Genomic DNA, 26835 nt, shown 5'->3' with positions numbered 1-26835 from the left:
CTTTTTAAAAGCCTGAGGAATCTTTCGCAGGGGTCTTGAGTTAATTCATTGATTCAGATGATTAGTTTAGTAGCTTCTTTAGAGTACCTTTTCATGATATGCAAATTTTTTGTGACAGGGATTTTTGGTTTTTCTTGACTTTTTTGCCGAAATCATTGATATTAAAACAATAAACTGCTTGAAGTACTTCAGTTGTGTGTAATGAATCTAAAATATATGAAAGTCTAATGTTTATCAGTACATTACAGAAAATAATGAACTTAATATGCTAATTTTTTTAGAAGGACTAGTAGAGATACCAGCAAGCTTTTTAGAGAAGCCATCTAGATACCTCCTCCCCAGAAAAAAACCCTGATTCGCTTATACTTATCACTCTGTAAATCTCAATTAACCCCTTGATGCCTGAATTTACATTGAACAAATACTATATATACCAAAAAGTAGGGATGTACCGATTGCATGTTTTTGAACCAGAGTCCGAGTCACCAGATTTTGAGAATTTCCCGATCCGATACTGAAAAAAAAGTTCCAAACATGTGACTGTCCCGATGTGCCACGTTCATAATGTGAATTATTTTTAAACAAGAATAACTTAGAAAAATGCTCGTCTCTCACGCTGCTGAGAACAGCTTTTCACTTATACAATGTGTTGCCACAGCACACTTATGCAAATTTAACGCTGATTGACACATTTGTGCCTTTGATAGTAGGGCGACCAAGCAACTAACCTGTCAATCATCATAACTTTAAGCACCAAACGCAAGTTGGACAGTTTGGCCGCACTGCTTAGCAGGAGGGAGCATGGGAGGCTGTGGTGCTGTATGAGCATGAAGCAGAAAAACAAAAATGTATTTTTTAAATTAAAAACCCAATCCTTTTGACCCAATTCTGATCCTCTGAAAAATGGCGCAATTGGCCCGATTTCCGATCACGTGATCGGATCGGGACATCCCTACCAAAAAGCATACATACAGTGCCTATTATAAGTATTCGTCCCGTTGGATGTTTTCCCCTTTTTTTGTTGCATTCATAAATCAACCATGGTCAAAACAATATAGCATTTTAACACACAAATTTATTGGAAAATACTTTTTAATGTCAAAGTGAAAACCGATTCCTACAGAGTAATGTCAGTTAAATAAAAATATATAATTGTATAATTATTCACCCCTTCAAGTCAGCATTTCGTAGATGCACCTTTTGCTGCTGTGAGTCTGTGTGGATAAGTGTCAATCAGTCTTGTACATCTGCCCACTTTAATTTTGCTCCATTCCGCTTTGCGAAACCGCTCAAGCTCTGTCAGGTTGCACGGGTATCGGCCATGAATCGCCCTTTTTTTGTCCAGCCACAAATTCTCTCTAGGATTGAGGTCTGGACTTTGACTCAGCTACTCCGGAACATTTACTTGGTTCTTTTTTTAACCATTCCTGTGTAGCTTTTGCTGTGTGCTTTGGATTATTGTCTTGCTGGAAAATAAATCCTCTCCCAAGCCGTAGTTCTCTCTGACTGAAGAAGGTTGTCCCACCTGATTTCGGTGTATTTTGCAGCATTCATTCTGCTGCATATCTTTTTTAGCCTTCCAGGTCCAGCTGCTGATAAACATCCAATGATGCTGCCACCACCATGCTTCACAGTGAGGGTGGTGTCTTTTTGAAGATATGCATTGTTTGGTTTCCGCCAAACATAACGTCTTGTCTGATGATCAAAAAGCTCAATTTGGTCTCATCAGACCAAATAATTTTTTTCCGCTAGAGTCTGCCAAAAAATATGTGGAAAATTTCAATCGAGATTTAATTTGACTTCCCTCCAACAGTGGCTCTCAACAGTTGTGTTATGTTTAATATAAATTCAGATTTCAAGGGGTTAAATTCTCACTTTGGCTTTTTCTGTGTTCTGTTAACAACAGTTGGACTGTCTCATGTTTAACAGACCCCCTTGTTTAATCATTTTACAGAACAGAGGACCACGCAGCAAGGCCAAGTGTACTTCCTTCACACTCAGACAGGTGTCAGCACATGGCACGACCCCAGAGTACCCAGGTATGTGACCTCCTGGATCTGTGACATCATCACGAGTCACGGTACATGACATGACAGACAAATACTACGGATTTATCATTTCACACTGGATCGCTCTTTTGATCCAGAAACATAATCTCTTTATTCTGGTGATGAAATTGTCGACTTTTTTGTGGTTCTAATTATTATTGTACATATTAATCTGTTGTTTTTACTTCTTTCAGAGATCTTAGTAATGTGAACTGTGAGGAACTGGGTCCACTCCCTCCTGGATGGGAGATACGGAACACTGCCACAGGAAGAGTTTACTTTGTGGACCACAACAACAGAACCACGCAATTCACTGATCCACGTCTCTCTGCCAACCTGCATCGAGTCCTTAAGTGAGTTTTTGACCTTTTGTGTACCCTTACCTTATCATGGAATCATTAAACACTGCGAGAAAATGGATTTTCTTTTTTTTTTCTTGGACTCAATTGTCTTTGTTTTGCATTTGCAGTCCAAGCCCAAATGGCTCACGAGGAGGCATTGAAAGTCAGAATGTGAGGTAAGATTTGTTTTTCATTCCAGGAAGCCCCTGTTGCACACGGCCACACATTCTGCACTTTTTCCATCTTCCACGCAAACATAACACAAGCCTAAAACCTCATAGAGTTTCTGATCATAAAGACATTTTAACACACAATCCGTCACTTATTTGCTTTTGGCAAGACATCTAACTGGGAAAGAAGGACTAGAGCTTACATTGAGCAAACAGCCCATGAATATAATGCCCAAGTCTGTTAATGAATTGTGTGCTTGAGTCAATCTGTGGAGGTTTATGCATTGGTTTATGTATTTGTGCATTGTCCAAGCCTTTGAGCACGGCTCAAACACGTGTTCAGAATGTCTTTGGCTATGCAGCTGTTCAAACACCTTCTGTTCTGTTAACGGCCATAGAATTACCCATAAGCCTTTGCTTCGCAAAGATGGAGCACTGGACGGGTGCCTTGAAGGGCCTCCTCTGCCTGACCTCATTCCTCCTCTATGCAGGGACGGAATGCATTGCGAAGGGATCCGGTTTCTTCTTTTCCCGTCCGCTTGGATCAAAGAACATGCAAGGATTTTCTACTCGTTATTCTTTTTCACATCTGTGGTGCCCTGTAAAGTCTTTAAAAAACCATTCTGGCACGCCACTATTTACAGTGTTTATGAGTTTTCCTAAGAAAGATTATGCCGAAGAGTTGTTTTGTTTATTCTGGTGACAGTCGAGCGAGTGCAGGCATAGCATTTGTGTTCATTATTGTCACTCAGTTGTGATTATTTTAGTGTATGGCACTATTGAGGAGGCAAAGTATTCATTGTATACACCGTTTAAGTCATAGAATTATGGCATTTGGTCTCACATGTCAAGAGTATTCAATTCTGCTTCAGATTTGCAATACAAACAGAATGAGGATAAACAGCACATAAAATGGCTGCTTAGATTGATTTGCAATATAATGTTGGCTTGCCAAGTCATTGATTTATCTTATAATTTACTGCTAGTAAACAGCAGTTTAGAAATGTTTCGATATTAGGAAATATCTGGAGAAGATATCAAGCATCATGGAATTCCATCAAGACATCTGCCTTTTATCAATTCAGGGATTTTCAAGCCCCTGTTCCGTCATACCACAAAAATGTTTGATATACTGTCTAAGTCTGTCAAATTTGTCGTTCTGAATTCTGCATTTTATTTCGTTGAGACTTTGTCTGAGAATCCAGCAGGAAGTTTTTGTGAAATATTTCTCCCGTGATGTTACTGACCCGACTGGTCAGGGTCACTTTTCAGTAACTGAATCCTAGATTCCAGACCTGTTTGGAATTTAGCGATCGTTAGTTAGCATGTCATCCCCCACAGGATTTTGATTTATGGTATATCATCCTTCATTTTGATGATGTGTCACGGCAGTGAATGTAGAGGACAGTCTATGCCATTCATTTCTAAATGAAAGTGCTTGAACATGTTGTGTTCTTCATCCTTCCCCTCCTATTCTCCAAGTTGTCCGCTCGATTGCCATGCTAGCTGGCGAGTACGCTTCCTACTTCCCATCCCTCCCTCGGAGTAGAGTCTGAAGAGTTCTTGAGAGTCCTTTGGGGCCCTGTGGCTTTTTGGGCTAACAGGAAGTGATTGAAAAGCCTAACTCAATTCCACTTGGCAGACACTATAAACTAAGCTAAGTTGTCAATTTGATTATAGACAATGCAGGCCATTAGAAGGATACTCGAGAGCAATCGCGGTCTAATTTAACCTTTGTCAACTGCAGCTTGTTTGGGTCTGCCCGCTATTTTGCCTCAGCCTTTGTATGTTCTTAAATCTTCTTTTCTGAGATTGACCAGCTAGATTTTCTATGAAGATTATTGCTACCAAATTTCCACCAACATGTTATATGTTAACTGCATTGAACATTCGAATGCCCCTTATTTTCTCTTTAAGAATGAAATGAAGACTAGAGTTGCAGTGCAAAATATGTTTCCCTCCATTTTACTTGTTATTTGCCTAATTGTGGGAGTATTTTATGCTGGAATAGCATTTTTGGGTGTCCTAGTTTTTATTAATCTTGTAGTCACCTCTTGTCTGTTGAAATGTTGTGTTTTTATGCGTGACAATTAATATGGCCCAGCGTTGCCCATGTTTGTTTAACATCAACGCAATACAACGGCACATACAATGACATATAAAACATACTACCCTTATAGATGCAACTGGAATGTACCGTAGTAATAGTAAAAGGACATCATAAAGGGGTGAATGGGCAATCGCGGGCAATCGCTTTTCCATCACTGTCTACAGTGTTGTGTCAAGTGATGCAGAGAAGAGTGAGAGAGATAGTTTTTAAGTTTCACACTTGCTGCTCTTGTGCTCATATACCGCACGACCCCAAGAGACGTCACCTTTATTAAACAGAAAACAACAGAACACAACAACAGCAACCACCACTCTCAGTCATGGTTGCCAGAACTATCCATGAACCATTCCTTAATAGTATTCCGGAAAATTGTACAGTGATCCCATGCTACTTTGCGCTTCAATCTTCACGTCCTCAGTCCATCAGGGATTTTTTTTCAATTAGAAAAAAAAAAAGTCCCTCTCCCTGCTTTTTGTCGGTCAGGCAGTGAGTGTGCTGGAGTTGCTTATTATCGTTAACGATGATTGACAGACAGTTAAGCTTTGATCTTGCCTGAGACGCTGGTAAGCCGAGACCTCAAAGCGCCACATCCATCAACATCGTTTAACTCGTTAAACAGTTGCTGTGGCAACTCATTGTGTGTAAGTGAGCAGCTTGAGTGAACTCAATGAAGCATTTAATAAAGACAAGCATTTTTCAACTTTTTTAAGATGGATTGGGCATCTTTTCTTGTTTAAAAATATTTTGGTGGACCGGTAACATGTTTAAAAACTATATACATAAATATAACATAATTATTTCATTTGAAGTGCTTGAAAACCATTTGTTAAAATATTTTTATACATAAAAGTTTTTTTTAATTATATTTTGAGGGGAAAAAAGTGGAAAAAAACATGTATTTTTATCTTTTCCAATGATAAATCTGAATAAATACACACACACACACACACACACACACACACACAAAAATTAATAAATAAATATTAAATAAAAATTGGGGCGGGGGGGCCCTACTTCACGGTTTTTCACTTATCGTAATTCTGGTCCCCATTAACTCATTTGCTCCCAGAAATGTATAATTATGTTCTATTTTCAAATGCTTCATTGTCCCAATAACGTTCTTTTGCGTTTTTTTTATTTTTTATTTTTTTATTTTTATTTTTTTTTACAAGAAGCATCTATAGCTTGCGATCTATCTGAGAAACAAAAAACAAGGCTCCAAACCCATTTTAAAGCAATAAAACTGGCCACTGGAGGGCAGTAGCACATTTTATAAGACCCGCAACCCAATTCAACAGCAATGAACGGCCGTGCAGCACGGTCAGAGCGCTGGCGGCATGATGCCAGGCGGCGCTCCGACCGAACAAAACAACCAAGAGGCGCTGGACGACCGAGCAAAACGAGTGGGACCCCCAGTGCAGCGTCTCGCCGAGCAGACCCCGCAGAGACCCAAAAATAATCCATCACTGTAAGACAGACAACGATGAGGGAAAAGTTTACACGGCTGATGTGACGCCAATGGCGTCATCTCAGGGACAAAGCGTCATCTCTCAGTAGTCATGTGTAAATAAATTGTTACTCTGCTATCAAAAGCTCTATTTGTCTGGTTGTTCATGGTATTTTGTAAAAGGAAACATTATTCAGATGTTTGGGATAGAGCAGGGCGGTAAACCGAAAATTTACCGTTACCGAAATTCTTCACGATGACCGACGTAATTTTGACCATGTCGGTAAATTCGGTAATTTAATAAAAAGAAAATATAGTCTTTTCATCCCGCTTTGACTCTGTGTTGTTCGGCTATGTTCATTCCCCTTTAAGAAAGCAGACAGTGTGCTTACGTTTGGAGTCACATGGTTTTCAGGAAGCCAATCAAACAGAAGCCCGGTAGGCTAACGCTAGCTGCTAATGCTAGCGGCTAACGCTACAAGTAAACGGGATGAAGGCGGGCTTAAGTTAGCTTCGCCAAACTTTCACCCGACATTAAGTGAACTCTTGACGGGTTCCAGATAGGGATGGAAAAACCGAGGCTTTCTGAAACAATGAACCACTTTTAAGACAATTGCCCTAAATTGAATCACTGTTTGACACACTGCAAGAGCCCCATCTACTGGATAAACAGTGCACGTTTCTTTTTAAAAGTAAAGTTGACAAATTGCCTCAGCATTACATATCTTCAATAGAATTAAGTGGATGTCGTCTATTTTAACCAGGAGATCCTGTCGTCATTAAGTGTGATTTACACAATTAAAGTTTACCTCTTTAAGCCTGTGTCATTGCTTTTGTCTGTGAAGATGTGTTCAAAGCAGTATTTGTAAGTGGCTCGTCCTAGATGACAGGGAGTAACTATGTATTTATTTTTTTGTAAAAATTACAGTACAGTAAGCACAGTGCTTTGGAACAGGAATATTATTTATCGCATACTGTAAGGATTTCCAAAATCATAAGATGTAAATAATTGAGCCGAATATAAGAAAGGAAAGGTTTGTGAAACATTTTATTTATTAATTAAGTATAATTTCTGGGGGGCGGGTGGATGTGTCGTATTTGTATCTTTTCTAAATATCTAAACGTATGCCACTATCTAGTGTATAACAATGCGGAATGAATTTAATGAAATTCAAGTGATGATATTTTTCAAGTCATACAAGCTGTTATAAATGTTCACACAAGAATTCTTATTGTTTACAAGATTTTTTTAATACTTAATGTTTAGACTGCATGTGCAATTGTTAAATTGAAAGCTGGTAAATAAATTTAACGAGAAACTGTTAATTTGTATTCCATGCATTGATTCAAATTTTCAAATTATATAACAGTTTGCCTGGGCGAATTTATCGTCATTTACCGTTATCGAGGTAAATCTGCTCAATTTATCGTGATATGTACTTAAGGCCATATCGCCCAGCCCTAGTTTGGGATGTAAGTTATGTAACTAATGCAAAAAATAGCTTTGTTAAAATCAAAGTTATGTTTGAAATGTATGCATTTACAAAAAGCTCATTTTATCCGTTTTTTCATCAGAAATAGGAAACTTGCTCAAACTAAGCTATTTTCTGATGCCGATTTCTAAGAATGGAAAAAGATATGAACTTTTTTTTTCTGCTGAAAGAAAAGAGTCTAATCTTTCTTTTGGTGGGTTCCATGTTTATCTAGCAATAGAACAGAATTTTCTGTGGGCCTTGCAAAATCAGTCAAAATCCAGAAAAACGGCCGGGAGCGAAGGGCCTTGCTCTGGTGAAAATGGCTGGGAGTGAATGAGTTAACCGCAGAAAAAGAGGGATCACTGTACATTTTTTTTTTAAATCCAGCATCTTGTTGTGGAGTACTCAAAGCCATGACATATCATCACATCACATTTAAATTTGTACACGAAACCGTAAAGTTTGAAAGCCAACTGCAACAATGCAATCGCAAGAGACGTGTCTTTTACCCAAAAGATGGCACTGTCACAATTTCTATGCAATTTTTTTTTTAGTTTGAATTTTCCGCACTAAATGGAGGCCTACAGAAACCAAACCCATCTAAGATCACTCTCAGACACAAAGAACAACTATGTAAAATTTTGTCAAAATCTGCCTAGCTGTTTCGGTGTCCATAGGAAACGACCCCCCACCCCCACTCACACATACATACACACAAAGTTCAATTTATATTTCAGTATCAATAAGTATAATGTGGCCATCCTGTATCCAGTGTTTTTTTTTGTTTTTGTTTTTATTTTTAGGTGTGTAAAAAGTACCTAGTTCCCGTTGTCGTTCTTAATGTCAGGATCCCCTCGGCACTGTTCTGGAGTTCCTAACGGTTTCAGTTCCCACTTCCTTGTACTCATGCTGCTGCTGCTGCTGTTGCTTCTCCTCTGTCGCCGACTCCTCTTGCGAGTCCCGATCCGTTTCCTTGAGTTTGGACAGCGGGCTTGCGTTGAGAGAGGCGATGCTGGCGACCTGAGCGCCCCCCTTCTCTCACCTCCCGACTCTTTCCACAGCGCCCTTTTCTGTCAGCAAGGCAACTGACTCGCGAGTAAAGTAAAATAGTCATTGAATATAACTGCTTTTAACACAACATACCTCATAGTATCTTATTTTGATATGATATACTGTACATGTTTTTTGGATAGTTATTTTGAGATTTAGAGGTACTTAAAGGGTTAATTCTGACTTCGGGTTACATCGCCAGCGTAGGAACGGAACTCATTCGTAACCCGGGGACTACCTGTAATCATATATGTCTCTTGCTTCATGGTCTTTACCATCTTCTTTAATTTTCAATGTGTTTTGCTCTTTAGTCGGCAGAACCAGCTAAAGGATCAGGTCCAGCAGGCTCTGGTATCCACAGGTCAGCTCCCAGAAGAGGCGGAGTGTCTCACAGTACCCAAGTACAAGAGAGACCTAGTCCAGAAACTCAAGATCCTCAGACAGGAACTGTCTCAGCAGCAACCACAGGCTGGGCATTGTCGCATCGAAGTGTCCCGTGAAGAAATATTTGAGGTACTTGTGCATCCATGATGCTATCACACATTTTATGTCTCACGTTGACACCCCACGGTAACCAACGGGTAATGGATATATACATCAGGAAACCTAGTGGCACATGTGAATAATATACTGTACTGATATTTTTCTTTCTAAAAGCATTTAATGAATATTTTTGTCGTTTTATAAGGCTGTAACAGAATAATTACTTTTAACGTCAATTCAATGGAGAAATTTCATTCAAATATAAGTAAACTGAGAAATTAAACTCATCACAAGTGAAACTAGCGCTCTTACAAACCATACTTGACTATTTCATGTTATTTTTAGATTCATGTCAAGTTATTTGAACATTTTATCACCCTATTTCTTATGTATTCCCATAAACATTGCGCCCTGGCAGTTTGACGACATACACACACACCCCCCACACACACTCACTCATCTATGATGTGTAGCACTTTTCTGGTTTCAATCTAAAGCAGACCCCTTGCTCGAGTACGTTTGCTTAGTAGGGGAGTGTTGCAGCATCTATGAGGCACAGGGCCTTTATCAGAGCAACAACACCTGCAGCAGACTACACGACCCTCATAAAATATGTGGTGGAATGTGCTGGAACAGCCATGTCTGTTAATCTGAACGAAGACATTTTTGTTGGCTGATCTCACAGTGAGAGACAGGCGATAGGTCAAAGGACATTTTAAGGTTGTGTGAGATATACCGTGTAGCTTCTCCAGATCCTTTGAAGCATTAAATCATGACTGAACAGGCAAGTGTTTGCCCGTTGGCTGTCAGAACTTTCTTAATGTGTACTTTTTGGTGTGGATTAGAACTTCCCTTTCACCCTAACAGCACCTTTAAATTGTCTGCCTCATCTGAAGGGAAGAGTGGAACGTGGCAGTAAAAGAGGCTGTGTTATTATAGTCTTATGACTGCGTTTATTATAACTGCCCCTAATCCACTTTTAATGAACCCTGCCCTTAATACTGTGAGCAGTCTGCACATGGGATGAACACTTATTGAGCTGGAGCATGACAGCAATAAACCAACTGATATAATGTCTGGAAGCGCCACACAACAACAGTGTTTCCCAGCCACACCTATTCAAAAGTTGTAAAATTTCACATTTGTATTTGTGTGTTAGAGCATCGTCATGTCCAATTGTTTTTTTAAAGTTTGAAAACTGTGGTACACTTAGGCATGTGCTGGTAGGATATTCTGAAGGTATGATAACCTCAAGCCAAAACATCACGGTATCACGGTATTGCAATTACAGCTCTAAAATGTGTTACTTTGAGATATCTGGGGTTTAAAAAAATCAATCAATAAATAAAAAAATCCATTGAACAGGATTATTTTTCCCCCAAACATATTAGCAAATTGCAACATAAGTATAATGGTAAGTTAAAATAAATTTTAACTTTAGGTGAGCCTAAACCCACAGCTCAACATTATTACCATCAGAACAAAAATAATTGATTTTTTTTCCATAAAAAGAACATGTGTATGACTTGTAACATGTTTACATTATACACACTCTTTCTCAAAATAAAGATGCCAGAGAGGGAGGGAAAAAAAATGTTTTACCCTCACTAGACACACTAAACATGCTTCTCACACAAAAATACACACGGTCCCAGCCTGGGACCAGCCTTGGTGCTTTGGTCAGATGAGACCAAGATTGAGCTTTTTGGCAACAAACATTTTAAGTGGGTCTGGTGTGCCACGAAAGATGGGCATGCTGAAAAGCACCTCATACCCACTGTGAAGTATGGGGGTGGGTCAGTGATGCTGTGGGGCTGTTTCGCTTCCAAAGGCCCTGGGAACCTTGTTAGGGTGTATGGCATCATGAATGCTTTGAAATACCAGGACATTTTAAATCAAAATCTGTTGCCCTCTGCCCGAAAGCTGAAGATGGGTCGTCACTGGGTCTTTCAGCAAGACAATGACCCTAAACAACATATTGCCAAATCTACACAGAAATGGTTCACCAGACACAAAATCAAGCTCCTCCCATGGCCATCTCAGTTCCCAGACGTTGTTTTGTTGGCAAAAAGGGGTTGTACAAAGTACAAGGGAGGGCACTGTAGCTTGTGGGAAATGTTCATGACCCTTTAATTTTGTATAAATGCAAAATCATATTGGAGTTACTGCCTCCTTGGCAGCCACCCTCCGCAAACATGTTTTACACGTCGGTTGGCGCTTCTCTAAGCTGTGGCCGTCTGTAACTTTTATGTAGCTGAAGTATTCCCATACTAGCGATTTTCTTTTTCTACGGTGGGGGAAAACGTTCAGCAGTTTCACCTCCTCCAGCCATTGTGTAGCACAGCTGATTCTGGCAGTGAATGAACGCATTCGCTGCCAACCCTCCTAGTCGACATCTTGTAGTGATAAACTCATTTAAATTTACAAGAGACAGATGAAAACAGTGACATGATTGGATGTCTGTCATTGTCAATGGTACTGAAAGAGTTAATGGTTGTTTTGTTGTATGACTATTGCAGGAATCCTATAGACAAGTGATGAAGATGAGGCCTAAGGACCTGTGGAAAAGGCTAATGGTAAAATTTCGGGGTGAAGAAGGACTTGACTATGGAGGAGTGGCCAGGTAGGAAATTATTAGAAGGTGCAATTCAGAATCCATGAGTAATTGACATGCCAGAAAAACATTTTTAAATGCCGAAATAAGCCACAGGATGCTGTCAAAGCACTACTTTTATCTAAATAAAGCTACTTGACTCAATTTAATATACAATGGGGCAAATAAGTATATAGTCAACCACCAATTGTGCAAGTCCTCCTACTTGAAAAGATTGGAGAAGCCTGCAATTGTCAACATGGGTAAACCTCAACCATGAGAGACAAAATGTGGGGGGGGGGGAAACTGAAAATCACATTGTTTGATTTTTAAAGAATTTATTTCCAAATTAGAGTAGAAAATATCTATTTGGTCACCTACAAACAAGCAAGATTTCTGACTCTCAAAGAGGTCTAACTTCTTACGAGGTCTAACGAGGCTCCACTCATTACATGTATTAATGGCACCTGTTTTAACTCATTATCGGTATAAAAGACACCTGTCCAAAATCTCAGTCAGTCACACTCCAAACTCCTCTATGGCCAAGACCAAAGAGCTCTCGAAGAACACCAGAGACAAAATTGTAGACTTGCACCAGGCTGTGAAGACTGAATCTGCAATAGGTAAAACGCTTGGTGTAAAGAAATCAACTATGGGAGCAATTATTAGAAAATGAAAGACATACGAGACCACTGATAAACTCCCTCGATCTGGGGCTCCATGCAAGATCTCACCCCGTGGCGTCAAAATGATAACAAGAACGGTGAGCAAAAATCCCAGAACCACACGGGGGGACCTAGTGAATGACCTACAGAGAGCTGGGACCACAGTAACAAAGGCTACTATCAGTAACACAATGCGCCGCCAGGGACTCAAATCCTGCACTCCCAGACGTGTCCCCCTGCTGAAGAAAGTACACATCCAGGACTGTCTGCGGTTCGCTAGAGAGCCTTTGGATGATCCAGAAGAGGACTGAGAGAATGATTTATGGTCAGGTGAAACCAAAATAGAACTTTTTGGTAGAAACACAGGTTCTCGTGTTTGGAGGAGAAAGAATACTGAATTCCATCCGAAGAACATCATACCCACTGTGACGCATGGGGGTGGAAACATTATGCTTTGGGGTTGTTTTTCTGCAAAGGGACCAGGACGACTGATCTGTGTAAAGGAAAGAATGAATGGGGCCATGTATCGAGAGATTTTGAGTGAAAATCTCGTTCCATCAGCAAGGGCATTGCAGATGAGACGTGGCTGGGTCTTTCAGCATGACAATGATCCCAAACACACAGCCAGGGCAACAAAGGAGTGGCTTCGTAAGAAGCATTTCAAGGTCCTGGAATGGCCTAGCCAGTCTCCAGATCTCAACCCCATAGAAAATCTGTGGAGAGAGTTGAAAGTCCGTGTTGCCCAACGACAGCCCCAAAACATCACTGCTCTAGAGGAGATCTGCACGGAGGAATGGGCCAAAATACCAGCAACAGTGTGTGAAAAGCTTGTGAAGAGTTACAGGAAACGTTTGGCCTCCGTTATTGCCAACAAAGGGTACCTAACGAAGTATTGAGAATAGATGAACTTTTGGTATTCACCAAATACTTATTTTCCACCATGATTTACAAATAAATTCTTTAAAAATCAAACAATGTGATTTTGTTTTTTTTTTCCACATTCTGTCTCTCATGGTTGAGGTTTACCCATGTTGACAATTACAGGCCTCTCTAATAAGTTCAAGTGGGAGAACTTGCACAATTAGTGGTTGACTAAATACTTATTTGCCCCACTGTAGTTCCCTGTCACTAAACTGCTATTGTTCCGGTCCGAAAATGTTCCCCAAAAACATCGGCAAAAATGTCACTTAAGGCAGTGTTTTTCAACCTTTTCTGAGTCACGGCACGTTTTTATATTGGAAAAAATTTCACGGCATACCACAAACCAAAAATGTTCCAAAATTACTTTCTGTCCAGTATATTTAATTATAAAATAATTTATCAATATTTATACTTACTCAATGTGAAACCTGAGCCTGTTTGGATGAACACAAAGCCAATATCCTGGCACTAATTGAAGAAAGACATACACGAAGCTCTTCTTTAACAGCTCTGTCTTTCTGTTTTTATTTTTTTATTGCAGTTAGGCTTGAAAAGCTCAGAATTATTAGACAGGGGGACTATAGACCCTACTCACCTACGTCACAAAATGACGTGTCGCTGTATCCGGCCGCCATATTGTCCGTATTTTTTAGACCTATTCTCATTGTTTTCAATTAGTCGTGCAAGTTATAGAGCAATTCATGGAAGCCCCGGTGTTATCTGACGCTGTAAACTCATTGGATGCGTTGCATAAAAGGCGTTATGTGGAAAAGCTTCAGTTTATCCATTTGCCAGATCCATATTTGATGCCTAAATCGATGTTTTTCGACCCGCTGTCTTCGCCGTCTTTGCCTGACATCTGCTACCCTGATATTTACAACTATCTTGTCCACACAAAATCAGCCTATTCTCACGAAAGTTTGAAAAACTTTAAGAGCTTGGAGGCTTATAAATACTTCGTTGCTGGTTGGGTGAAACAGGTCCTCATCCACGAAAATTCGGCAGGAATCTATCTTGTGCTCGGGAAGGTGAGTTACGAAATTTTCAATTCAAAATCTTTTGTTCTTGCTAACATCCACTGTCAAGTCTAATGTATTTCATGTCATTTGTCAATGGAGCTAGGGCTTTTAATGTTTATATGGTTTAGCGATAGCACTCTCACTACATACATATATAATATGAAGTGCGATAGCACTACTCCAGATTGTCCCTAGTTGAATTTATTTTTTGGCTTTTGACCTCAATAGTGAAATTGTAAATTAATTGTATGACAACTGTCTTATTATCCCCTTATAATTATATATTTTCAGGTAGTTCATTCACAACGTCTTGTCGGCGATTAGCCTAGCAATGATCTTAATTGTGGTTGTCAGCCCAAAACCCTCTAAATATATATTAAATGCATCTTACCAGATATAAAATGACTACTACACAATCTGTGGTAGTCGTTTGGAGCCCAGTTTTCTCGTCGAATTGCAGCAGCCCATCTCGCTCTCCTCTCCGGGTCTCTCGGAATCCGGTAGAACTTCAAGTCTCTCCGTCTATCTTCTCTGTTATTGCAACTGACCGCCACACACGCCGTCACCATTTTGATTATTAATGTTAACGAGCAGAAAACCACGCCATTATAAGAGGAATTTACGAAGCGCTAATGCATTAACATGACGAGTAGACGGACAACATGGCGCGTGGGCGTGGCTGTGACGTCACGTGAGTAGGGTCTATAGCAATGTCTTTAACCGCATCAGGGCCGAGCATCTTGCTGACAATGGCTTTGCAGGCAAGTAGTATTAGTGCCACAGTGTGGAACTTTTTGGATTTAGCAAGAAGTTCAGCAAAAAGGTAACTGGCTTTGAAGCTTTCTCATTTACCAATCTAATTTTTCTCAAAAAAAGTTTCTCTGTGCTTTCACGCAGGCAAACAAAATAGTTGATTGACTTATTTTTAAGTCACGGGTGTTTCGTTTGGAGATGACATTTAAGCTTGCTTGGCACCAAGGTGCTGTTGGATAGCTGCTTGTGTCGCGTTCAAGAACTGCTCGGATTTCCAGCCATCAGCCTCATTGCTGTCCTTGACAATGTGATGGAATAAAGCACAGGGGGAGGATTGACGGTCATCACATGTGGATAAAATGGAAAGGACATTGTCGTGTATATCGACACTAGATGAGTCTCATCAATTGATGTACAGTAGACGTGCATGGGTGGAGTCCACATTGTCGCAGACAGCAAGGTAGTTGACTGCTAGAAATCCGAGCAGTTCTTGGATGCGACACAAGCAATACCTCGCTCATCTGCGCACGACCGAAACCTACCTACTCATTCCTTCCTACTGCAACTCCTCCCGACGACTTAAAAAAAAAAAAAAAAGCGATATTGGTGTGCCGCGGCACACCGGTTGAAAAACACTGACTTAAGGAATGCCAGACTTCTATATCCATATCCAGGAATTCACTATACAATATTTCGGTCAATTTTTATTTTGCGTCTTTGTTTGGTCTCTCTGTCCAGGGAGTGGCTCTATCTCCTATCACATGAGATGTTGAACCCGTACTATGGCCTGTTTCAGTACTCGCGTGATGACATCTACACTCTACAGATTAACCCGGACTCTGCAGTCAACCCTGTGAGTCATGGACACTACAGAAATCAAGATGGCACTGCACCTTTCATTAAGATTGTCAATTTTGCACTAAACAACTTTATACTAATTAGTCTAAACATATTACTTTTAATAATATTGTGTGTTTGGGATATGTGTAAAATTAGATAATGAACAAGTAAGGAGTATTACATGATACCACATTTGAGTGAGCTTGGTGTATTTAAAATGGATTTGCTATATTGTCTAATTCGGTCCTGCAACTGTTTCAATATGTTAGCAATAAAGGTAAGAGTGCAGGTTCATTTTTACATTTGAAATTGCAGTTCGCTGACTATCATGAGCCACCCATCTACTCGCGCGCAGTTGCCTACTTGGCTATTACCGTATTTTCCGGACTATAAGCCGCTACTTTTTTCTTGCCGTTTCTACCCTGGGGCTTTTATAAGGAAGCGGTATATTTATGGATCAGTCACTACACTAGCACCAATAAAGCTTGCCAGAAGCTCGTCAGAGTTACTCAAAAACACAGGATTTTACAGATGAATATGGCTCCATCTGATACTATAAGCTGCTACAAAAGAACAATTTTAAATGGATGGGCATCCACTATTTGCTACGACCAGAGAATGCGAAGCTAGCGTTGTTAGCCGTTTTCAACTGGCACTCGGAGGACTTTATTGCCACAGTATGCTACAACAAAGCTGCTATATAAGGGATAGCGTTTGCTGTTAACCGTTTTTTCATCCACTTCAACTTTAGAAGGCAAGGTAAAGTGGATAATATATCTTTGCAAATGTAGTGACCTGTCTATTTTTCTGGTTTGTCTGGTTAATAGTAGGGCTGTCAAACGTTTGAAATTTTTAATCGAGTTAATTACAGCTTAAAAATTAATTAATCGTAATTAATCGCAATTCCAACCATCTATAAAATATGCCATATTTTTCTGTAAATTATTGTTGGAATGGAAAGATGAGACACAAGACTGATATATACATTCAACATACGGTACATAAGTACTGTATTTGTGTATTATAACAATAAATCAACAAGATGGCATTAACATTATTTACATTCACTTAAAGTGATCCACGGATAGAAACACTTGTAGTTCTTAATAGATAAATGTTAGTAAAAGTTATAGAAATGTTATATTAAAACCCCTCTTAATGTTTTTGTTTTATTAAAATTTGTAAAATTTTCAATCAAAAAAATAAACTAGTAGCTCGCCATTGTTTATGTCAATAATTACACCATGCTCACTCATGGTACCAACCCATAAGATCAGTTGGACCCAAGCGCCAGCAGAGGGCGCCAAACACCAAAAAAAACAAGTAACAAGCGGACATTACACTATACTGTCATTTAAATCTGTTTGAGCGGGGCATGTGCGTTAATTGTGTCAAATATTTTAACGTGATTAATTAAAAAAAATAATTACTGCCCATTAACGCGATACTTTTGACAGCCCTAGTTCATAATATTTTTGATCAATCAATATTTTTGTGTAACATCTCATGTGAAAAAAATTAGGACACCCTATGGAAGCATGTGTGTTTCCTAACATATTTGGTCATATGGATATTTAATACCCGTTTTAACCATCTTGAGAGATTCAAGTAATAGAACTAAATTAAAACTGGGAAAAAAAGATATTTCATAACTTTGTGTAAAATGTAATTTTAAATAAATGCAATTTATGTTGATGAATAGATTAGGACACCCCCATATTCAATCCAACTTAAAACTGCTAAAATCACACACAAGTGTATGATATCAGGAGCACATGAGTCGAACATCATTACCCAGTGTTTAAAGGAGGGTTGCCTAATTTAAACCTCACATTTAGTTTGGTGTGCCCTTGACTGTTGAAGTGAGAGAAAACTTTATGGTCAGATCAAAGAATCTGTCTAAGGCCTTCAGAAATAAAGTTATGGGCGCTTATGAGTCTGGTAAGGGATTTCAAAAGATCTCAAAAGAATATAAAATCAGCCGTTCCACTATCCGGAAAATAGTCTACCAGTGGAGGACATTCAAAACAACTGCCAACATGCCCAGGTCTGGGCGTCCAAGCAAGTTCACCCCAAGAGCAGGCCGCGAGATGCTAAAAGGAGTCTCCAAAAACCCGAAAATGTCAGCACGGGGACTACAGCAGGCTCTTGCTACTGTTGATGTTAAAGTGCATTCCTCTACAATCAGAAAGAGACTTTACAAGTTAAACCTTCATGGGAGGTGTGCACAGAGGAAACCTTTGCTCTCCAAGAAGAACATGAAAGTTAGACTGAAGTTTGCCAGAGTGAATGTAGACAAAGACCAGGACTTCTGGAATAATGTTCTTTGGACAGATGAATCCAAAATTGAATTATTTTGACACCAGAACAGAGGACATGTTTGGTGTAAACCCAATACAGCTTTCCAGGAAAAGACCCTCATACCACTGTGAAGGATAGAGGTGGAGGTGTCTTGGTTTGGGGATGCTTTACTGCAGCAGGACCTGGCCAGCTCCCCATCATAGAATTAACCATGAATTCTATCGTGTATCAGAGGGTACTTAAGAAACATGTGAGATCATTGATGAAAAAAATTAAAGCTGAAGCGAAACTGGACCCTGCAACATTACAATGACCCAAAACATACCAGTAAATCCAACAAGGATTGGCTGAAAAGGAAGAAATGGAGAGTCCTGGAATGGCCGAGTCAAAGCCAAGATATCAATCCCATTGAGATGCTGTGGGGTGACTTGAAACTGGCTGTACATGCAAGAAACGCCTCAAACATCTCACAGCTGAAAGTATTCTGAGCTGAGCTGAGGAGTGGGGCAAATTTTCTTCAGACCAATGTCAAAGACTGGTAGATGGCTACAAAAAGCGTCTCACTGAAGTTATTTCAGCCAAACGGGGTAACACTAGCTATTAGGTGGGAGGGTGTCTCAACTTTTTCTTCAGTTAGAATATGCATTTTTGTTGATATATTTGGTTTAATTAGTAAAACAATGTTATTTTTTGTTGTTTACCTGCAAATAAATCCCTTTCTTTTCCAGAGATAAAGAAAAACAAGATCAGACATTGATATGTGAACATTTCTTAATAAAGAACTGAATATTTCATGGAGTGTCCTAATTTTTTCACATGATTGTATGTGAATATCTAATGTTAAGATAAGGACACCTGCGGCTTATAGTCTTGTATGTGGATTTATTTCGAAAATTTTGTGAACTTTGTCCGGTGCGGTTTATAATCAGATCCGCTTTGTAATGTTTTGGTATTTAGCCACTAGCCACAATAGCTAGTGTCATATTATGACATTTTTATTACAGTCTACGTGATTAGGAATAATATTTTAAAGCCTTTGAAATAAGGGATTAACCATGATTTCAGAATGCTATTATTGTTGATTTTAGTGGTAATGGTGTATGATGGCAAAGTTACCAAACTGATAAATACGAGAGCTGCTGTGAGTCAACCAGGAATCCACCAAACAGCGACAATGTTTAAGTTGTTGTGAAATATTTACTTTATGGTTTTCTTTGGAAGTAAATCGGCAAAACAACTGGTGTCTATACTTCCCGTTCTTTGGAATTTGCAAACACGGTGGCCTCTGTCAGTGAGTAGATATCATGTTTTAAAGGTTGGCAGTTCCTTCAAACTTTCACTGAACCTGTTTACCTGAAAAGGTATTCATGATTCTAGCATTATTAATTATTGTTTTTCAGGCAGGGGACATTTGTAAAAATTGTACTGTTGTTTGATTAATGATTTAACCCTTATTGTAAGTGGGACTTATTTGCAAAATGTCCACATTGTTAATTGATGGCCACTTTCCCAGAATAATTGCATTTTATGTTAGTTATGTATTGTATTTAAAACAAATGTGTTGGCTTATTGTTGCAGTAAAAGTGTAATCCCTGCAAATAATATTGCCTTAATACTTTTGAAAGTAACAGATGAGCAAGTCCCCAAAGTATGTCACTGATTAAAGTGTGTCTTCTCTGTCTAGGAGCACTTGTCGTACTTCCACTTTGTGGGCCGTATCATGGGGATGGCAGTGTTTCATGGCCACTACATTGATGGAGGCTTTACCTTACCCTTCTACAAACAGCTACTAGGTAAACCTATTACGCTGGATGACATGGAGTCTGTAGACCCGGACCTGCACAACAGTCTTGTCTGGATCCTGTGAGTACAAGAAGCTTTTTTTGTGTGTGTGTGTTTTTTAAGTGGTGTGTGTGGTGTGTATATGTATCACTGTGATATAAAAATGTTTTATACCACTTGTAACAAAGAACACTTCACATTTTGAGGGCATGTCTTACTACGAAACAATAAGGATTCAAGGGATGACAGCGCCCTCTAGGGCCTATTGTTGCGTCAGATATAATTTTTTCATGTTTGCTCAATTTGTTGTGTTCAAGTTGGCCTTGTGTCACCTTCTATGTTGATTGCTTTTAAATAGCTTTTAACTCTTAATAGGGAAAGTGACTATTTTTGATCATTTGAAAAAACTTGACTTATAGATTATCAGTTATTATTATATATATTTTTTATAATTTACCATAAATTATTTGATTTTTAAATATATATGTCGTAAAACAGACAAGACTGAAAAAGCAGTTTCTGCTCTTGCAACCCTCTTTAAAATAAACGGCTGTATTTTAAGCCAAAAGAACTGTTGTGCTTGATAGAACAACATGTCTACATGCTGCCACAGCAGATTCATGGCGCAGTAAGCCCCCGAACTATTTTTAATTTGTCCGTTTTACCCTGAAAACCCCCGTTTACAGACGTCGCGCAACCGCTTTTGTTTCAACCCAGCCATAAAACGAAGGTAATTAATTATATTTATTGTTCAAAATGTCTGTCGTTTTTAGCTTAGAATCATTAATTGATGTCTCATATTTCGAATTAAAAAAACAACTTGAAAAAATTATTCATTCACATATTCTAAACTTTTAAACAAATTATTTCACAATGGGAAAAAATGGCGTCTGTAAAAAAGTCACGGATATCTACCTCATAACTATCGCTTAATTGTATTTTTTTTTTTTTTTGGTTACTGTCACATTTTCTCCGATATGTTAAATAATCGATCCAAACAAAAAAAGAAAGAAAAAAATAGAAAAAAAAGTTTAAAAGGGTAAATATTTATGAAAAAGAAAATGTCAACCACTCCTTGATGTCTGCGATTTCTGCATTGCGACCCTTGTTATATTACCATGTTTCCCCCATAAAATCCCCCAGAAAAACTTTTTTTTTTTTTTTTTTAAATGCCCTCCAGTTCAAAATGTTTCTTCCCCCAGAAAAAAGAGCGGAACTTCAAGTCACCTGAGTGTTTTCCGCCATATAAATTCATGAAGTGTTAATACACTCAAACGATAATAAAAACAATTAATAAAATCAAAATGAAAAAAAAAAAAAAAACAGAAATACTCAAACATTGTCATTATTACTTTTGTAAAAAATTATTTTATAATATTTAACTTGTTGCTTGCTATTAAATGCATGGCTGTGAATTTTCTTGTAGACGTCCAGTCCATTTGACCCTTTTAATTAAAATGGATTGGATGTCTATCACAGTCAATGGTAGCCAACAATTAAAATGGATTGGATGTCTATCACAGTCAATGTTAGCCAATGAGTTAAATGAGTGCCATATAAAGGGTTAAGTCTGCTCTAAATTAGTAAATGAGTTAATGAAAATTTTCCTCTGTTTGATTAATGTTTTCCTCACAGTGTCAAATCCCCTGACTGACTGAAAATGGTAATTTAACCTCTTACAATTCCTCAGGGACAATGATATCACAGGAGTGTTGGACCACACCTTCTGTGTAGAACACAATGCCTACGGAGAGATCATCCAACATGAGCTCAAGCCCAATGGAAAGAGCATCCCTGTCACGCAGGACACCAAAAAAGAATATGTCCGCCTGTACGTCAACTGGCGCTTTCTGCGAGGCATCGAAGCTCAGTTTCTTGCGCTGCAGAAAGGTTTTAATGAAGTCATCCCCCAGCACCTATTAAAGGCCTTTGATGAGAAAGAGCTAGAGGTACGTTCCCAATGACATATTGTCATGAATCTATTCATTGTATTGTACAGTAGCAGTTTCAAAATATATGAATACTGCTTTCTTCTTTCCACAGCTGATCGTATGTGGTCTAGGTAAAATTGACATCAATGACTGGAAGTCCAATACGAGGCTCAAACATTGCACCCCAGACAGTAACATTGTAAAGTGGTTCTGGAAAGCTGTGGAGTCCTTCGATGAGGAGCGAAGAGCCCGTCTACTACAGTTTGTCACAGGTTCTTCCAGGGTTCCTCTGCAGGGCTTCAAGGCCCTCCAAGGTAAAGTGTTGTTGCTAGTTGAACCCGTTAAGGGGCACTCATTGGCTGCCATTGACGGCGCTAGATGTCCAATCCATTTTGACTAGCAGGGGCGAATGAATGTTCGTTCATTCGTTTTTTTGCCAATTGTAGGCAATCAGTTAAATACTATGAATAACATTTTTTTTTAAATCAACTTTAGAGTGTTATTGGTGAATAACCAGTGTGTACTTGTTTTTATTCAATTTTAATTTTATTATCATCAACATTTTGTTAATGTACCGTGCTATTTATCCATAAAAAATATATATATATAAAATATTGTGTAAAAATTATACTGTATACAATGCTGGCCAAAAGTATTGGCACCCCTGCAATTCTGTCAGATAATGCTCAATTTCTCCTAGAAAATGATTGCAATTACATATGCTTTGGTCGTAATATATTAATTTATTTTGCTTGCAATGAAAAAACACAAAAGGAAAAAAATTATCATTTTACAAAAAACTTCAAAAAAGGGCCCGACAAAAGTATTGGCACCCCCAGCCTAATACTTGGGAGCACAACCTTTAGACAAAGTAACTGCGAACAACCGCTTCCGGTATCCATCAATGAGTTTCTTACAATGTTCTGCTGGAAGCCATTCTTCTTTGGCCACTGCTTCAGGTCTTTGAGATTTGAAGGGTGCCTTCTCCAAACTGCCATTTTCAGATCTCTCTACAGGTGTTCTTTGGGGTTCAGGTCTGGACTCATTGCTGGCCACTTTAGAAGTCTCCAGTGCTTTCTCTCGAACCATTTTCTAGTGTGTTTTGGGTCATTGTCCTGCTGGAAGACCCATGACCTCTCAGGGAGACCCAGCTTTCTCACACTGGGCCCTACATCATGCTGCAAAATTTGTTGGTAGTCATCAGACTTCATAATGCCATGTACACGGTCAAGCACTCCAGTACCACAGACAGCAAGGCAACCCCAAAACATCAGTGAATCTCCGCTATGTTTGACTGTGGGGACCGTGGTCTTTTCTTTGAAGTCCTCGTTTTTCTCCTGTAAACCCTACATTGAGGCCTTTTTCCAAAAAACTCTACTTTTGTCTCATCTGACCAGAGAACATTCTTCCAAAACGTTTTTGGCTATCTCAGGTAAGTTTTGGCAAACTCCAGCCTGGCTTTTTTATGTCTCTGGGTGGGGTCTTCCTGGGTATCCTACCATAGAGTCCCTTTTCATTCAGACACCGACGGATAGTACGGGTTGACACTGTTGTACCCGCAAACTGCAGGACAGTTTGAATTTGTTTGGCTGTTAGTAGAGGTTCTTTGTCCACCATTCGCACAATGTTTCGGTGAAATCTCTCGTCAATTTTTCTTTTCCGTCCACATCTAGGGAGATTAGCCACAGTGCCATGGGCTTTACACTTATTGCGCACGGTAGACACAGGAACATTCAGGTCTTTGGAGATGGATTTGTAGCCTTGAGATTGCCCATGCGTCCTCACAATATTACTTCTAAAGTCCTCTGAGAGTTCTTTAGTCTTCTTTCTTTTCTCCATGCTCAATATGTTTTACTCAAGGACACAGGACACAGGTTTAGTCAACTTTAATCCATTTTAAATGGCTGCAAGTGATTTAGTTATTGCCACCACCAAATTAGAGAAGCATCACATGATTTTTCAAAGGGTGCCAATACTTTTCTTCGGCCCGTTTTGGGAGTTTTGTGTAAAATGATAATGATTTGTTTTTTCATTCTCTTTTGTGTTTTTTTTATTCCAAGCAAAATAAATTAAGTTATTACTACCACAGCATTTGTAATTGCAATTATTTTCTGGGAGAATTTGAGCATTATCTGACAGAATTGCAGGGGTGCCAATACCTTTGGCCAGCACTGTATAATAAAATAATAATTTAGAGCTAGCATCCATATATTTTGGGTCATATAGGCCACACTTGCATACCAAATGTTAATATTGTGGTCTACATGACTCAAAATGGGCTGTCCACGTACATATGTGGATGTCATGTTTTTATGGGGTTAAGTTTTGTTTTTGTTAATTACCAAAATTAGTCACTTGCCTGATAAAGGGTTAAATATACTCCTCACTTTTTAATTGCAACTTACCAAACTTAATAGTTCCTGGTGTGTTCTTGTTGGCTAAAATTCCAGAGATGGAAAACACCTAAATCTTCTCTGAAAATATCAACTTGCTGCAGTTTAGTTTGTGACCTTGCACTGACTATGATAAATGGAGATATCCTTGCCATCAAGGGGCAAGCTTAATGGCCGCCTCTGCTGATTTGGCTTAAGTATTGCATCTAACTAATGAATTTTTGAAGGGCTCTTGTCCTTGAACAACTGTGAGAAGTCACTCTGAAGTATTAAAACGCCTACATTTTTTTTAAGTCTCAGCTTTGCTCGTGTTATACAGTATGTCCCACAGCAATACTGTAATAAACTACAATTTCCTAGCATCACTACATATTGCTGACTAAGGCTGCAGCTATCGATTATTTTAGTAGTCGATTAATCGATAAACTAGTTAGTTCGAATAATCGAGTAATCGGATAAGGAACATGAAAAATTAAAATACCTGGGATGAGCCTCAAACGGTAAAAAAAAATAAAAATAAATGAGGATCAATGTACAACAAAAGAACAATTGGCTAACTTACATAGCAAAAGTCCGCTAGCTTAAATGCTATAAAATGCTAACTTTTTTTCAAATGGTTCAGACTTCTATTCCCGCAAAAAAAGGCTAAATATACCTATAAACTAAATCACGAATGCAACAAAAAAAAATCAGCCCAAACAAAAACTTAGCTTACGTTGGTCTTAACAGGGAGCAGTTGGATTCAGCCATGTCAAAGGAGGCAGATCAGAGGGCAGTGTATCCACCCTAATAATACAATTAAATGTAAACACTTTCAAAATAAACCATTACAACGCCACTTTAATTAAACGAATACTCGAAGCAACAAAATTTAATTTTAATATTTTTTTTCTAATCGAATACTCGAGTTAATCAATTAATTGTTGCATCACTATTGCTGCCCCAAAACATGCATGCATACCTGTTATGATTGTGTGAATGTATACTGTAAAATAAGGTGTCCTGTTTGTTGTCAATTATACTGTAATACTTCTCTTATTTTCCTTTAATGTAGGTGCTGCTGGCCCTCGGCTATTCACTATCCACCAAATTGATGCCAACGCCAACAATCTCCCCAAAGCCCATACTTGGTGAGAAAAATGTTTTCTGGAAAATTGTTTATTAGTTGTAAAAAAAAAATTGAAAGGAAAAAAAGAAAAACAACTTAAACCTGCATTAAAATTACTCAGAAAGATGTTAATTAAATCAAATGAATTAGGGCTCCAGCTATTGATTATTTAACTAATCGATTAATCTATCAACTAGTTATTTCGAATAATTGAGTAATCAGATTATAAAGCCTTTAATACATAGCAAAATACATTTTAGGAGATGTAAAACAAAACAAATGCTGGCTAAAATTGCACTTTCAAAAGAGCATTAAATGCAGATACAAAATAAAATTCCCAAGTGTTTTTTCAAACTAGAATTGCACTTGCTGCAGTAAGTCGAATCCGTTCCCAGTGATGGTTGGACTCCGCCAAGGTTGCCCTTTGTCTCCGATTCCGTTCAAAACTTTTATGGACAGAATTTCTGGGCGCAGCCAAAGCATTGAAGGTGTCCGGTTTGGTGGCCTCAGCATTGCATCTCTGCTTTTTGCAGATGATGTGGTGCTGTTAGCTTCATCAAGCCATGACCTCCAAATCTCACTGGAGCGGGTCAAGGTTGGGATGAGGATCAGCACCTCCAAATCTGAGGATGGATGGATGAGTTTAGCCTTAAACGGTATTAAAAATAAATAAATAAATGAGGATCAAAGTACAACAAAAGAACAATTGGCTAATTTGCAATGCAAAAGTTGGCTAGCTTAAATGCTATAAAACGCTTTTTTCAATGCTCATTTTCAATGCAATCACAATGCTCTTAAGAAATTGTTTAAACACATATTCCCACAAAAAAAACATTTAGATATACCTATAAACTAAATTATGAACGCATAAAAAACATTGGGTCAAATAAAAACTTACTTCATGTTGGTCAGCTATGGAACGGGGGGTGTCAGCTCTGTTAAATGAGTTTTGTCACTCATTGCTACTAGAGGGTAGTGTATCCACCCAGTTACATAAATGCAAACACTTTCAAAACAAACCATTCCAACGCCACTCTAATTAAATGAATCTTTGAAGTAGCAAAATTTGATTTGAATCTTTTTCTAATCGAATAACTCGAGTGCATCGAATAATTGTTGGAGCACTAAAATGAATGGTATTCAAAGTGAATATGACACGAAAAAGCATGTTTATTTCATAATACACGTGGTATTTTATGCCCCTGAATGATATGGACCGCTTGGATGTTGTGGAAGCGATCGCTATATTTATTTAGTTTTTTTTAGTCCCGCACGATGAAAATGAGTGACTTCCGGCTTCGGTCTTGCATTGAGGAGGAGGGCGCTGTGACGTGTACGGTAGAAGACGTCCTCTTCACTATACAGTGTACTGTTGTGTATGAGGACGAAGGATTCAGCTGATTTT

At 38.7% G+C, this 26835-nt stretch overlaps 1 protein-coding gene across 1 annotated transcript in view; it reads left to right on the top strand.

Moving 5' to 3' along the window:
- Positions 1-26835, top strand: part of smurf2 (SMAD specific E3 ubiquitin protein ligase 2) — a 119479-nt gene that overhangs the window by 85728 nt on the left and 6916 nt on the right. The window contains exons 9-18 of the mRNA XM_057860979.1: positions 1955-2039; positions 2243-2401; positions 2518-2565; positions 8953-9154; positions 11644-11747; positions 15814-15928; positions 19901-20079; positions 21689-21947; positions 22042-22243; positions 25377-25452. Of these exons, the coding sequence (XP_057716962.1) occupies positions 1955-2039; positions 2243-2401; positions 2518-2565; positions 8953-9154; positions 11644-11747; positions 15814-15928; positions 19901-20079; positions 21689-21947; positions 22042-22243; positions 25377-25452 (1429 nt within the window). The remainder of the gene's footprint in view (positions 1-1954; positions 2040-2242; positions 2402-2517; positions 2566-8952; positions 9155-11643; positions 11748-15813; positions 15929-19900; positions 20080-21688; positions 21948-22041; positions 22244-25376; positions 25453-26835) is intronic.

The sequence above is a fragment of the Corythoichthys intestinalis genome, chromosome 16 (genome assembly GCF_030265065.1).
Source record: "Corythoichthys intestinalis isolate RoL2023-P3 chromosome 16, ASM3026506v1, whole genome shotgun sequence".
Classification (NCBI taxonomy): domain Eukaryota; kingdom Metazoa; phylum Chordata; class Actinopteri; order Syngnathiformes; family Syngnathidae; genus Corythoichthys; species Corythoichthys intestinalis.
The sequence above is the reverse complement of the archived record's forward strand: the minus strand, read 5'-3'. Positions and strand labels throughout refer to the sequence as shown.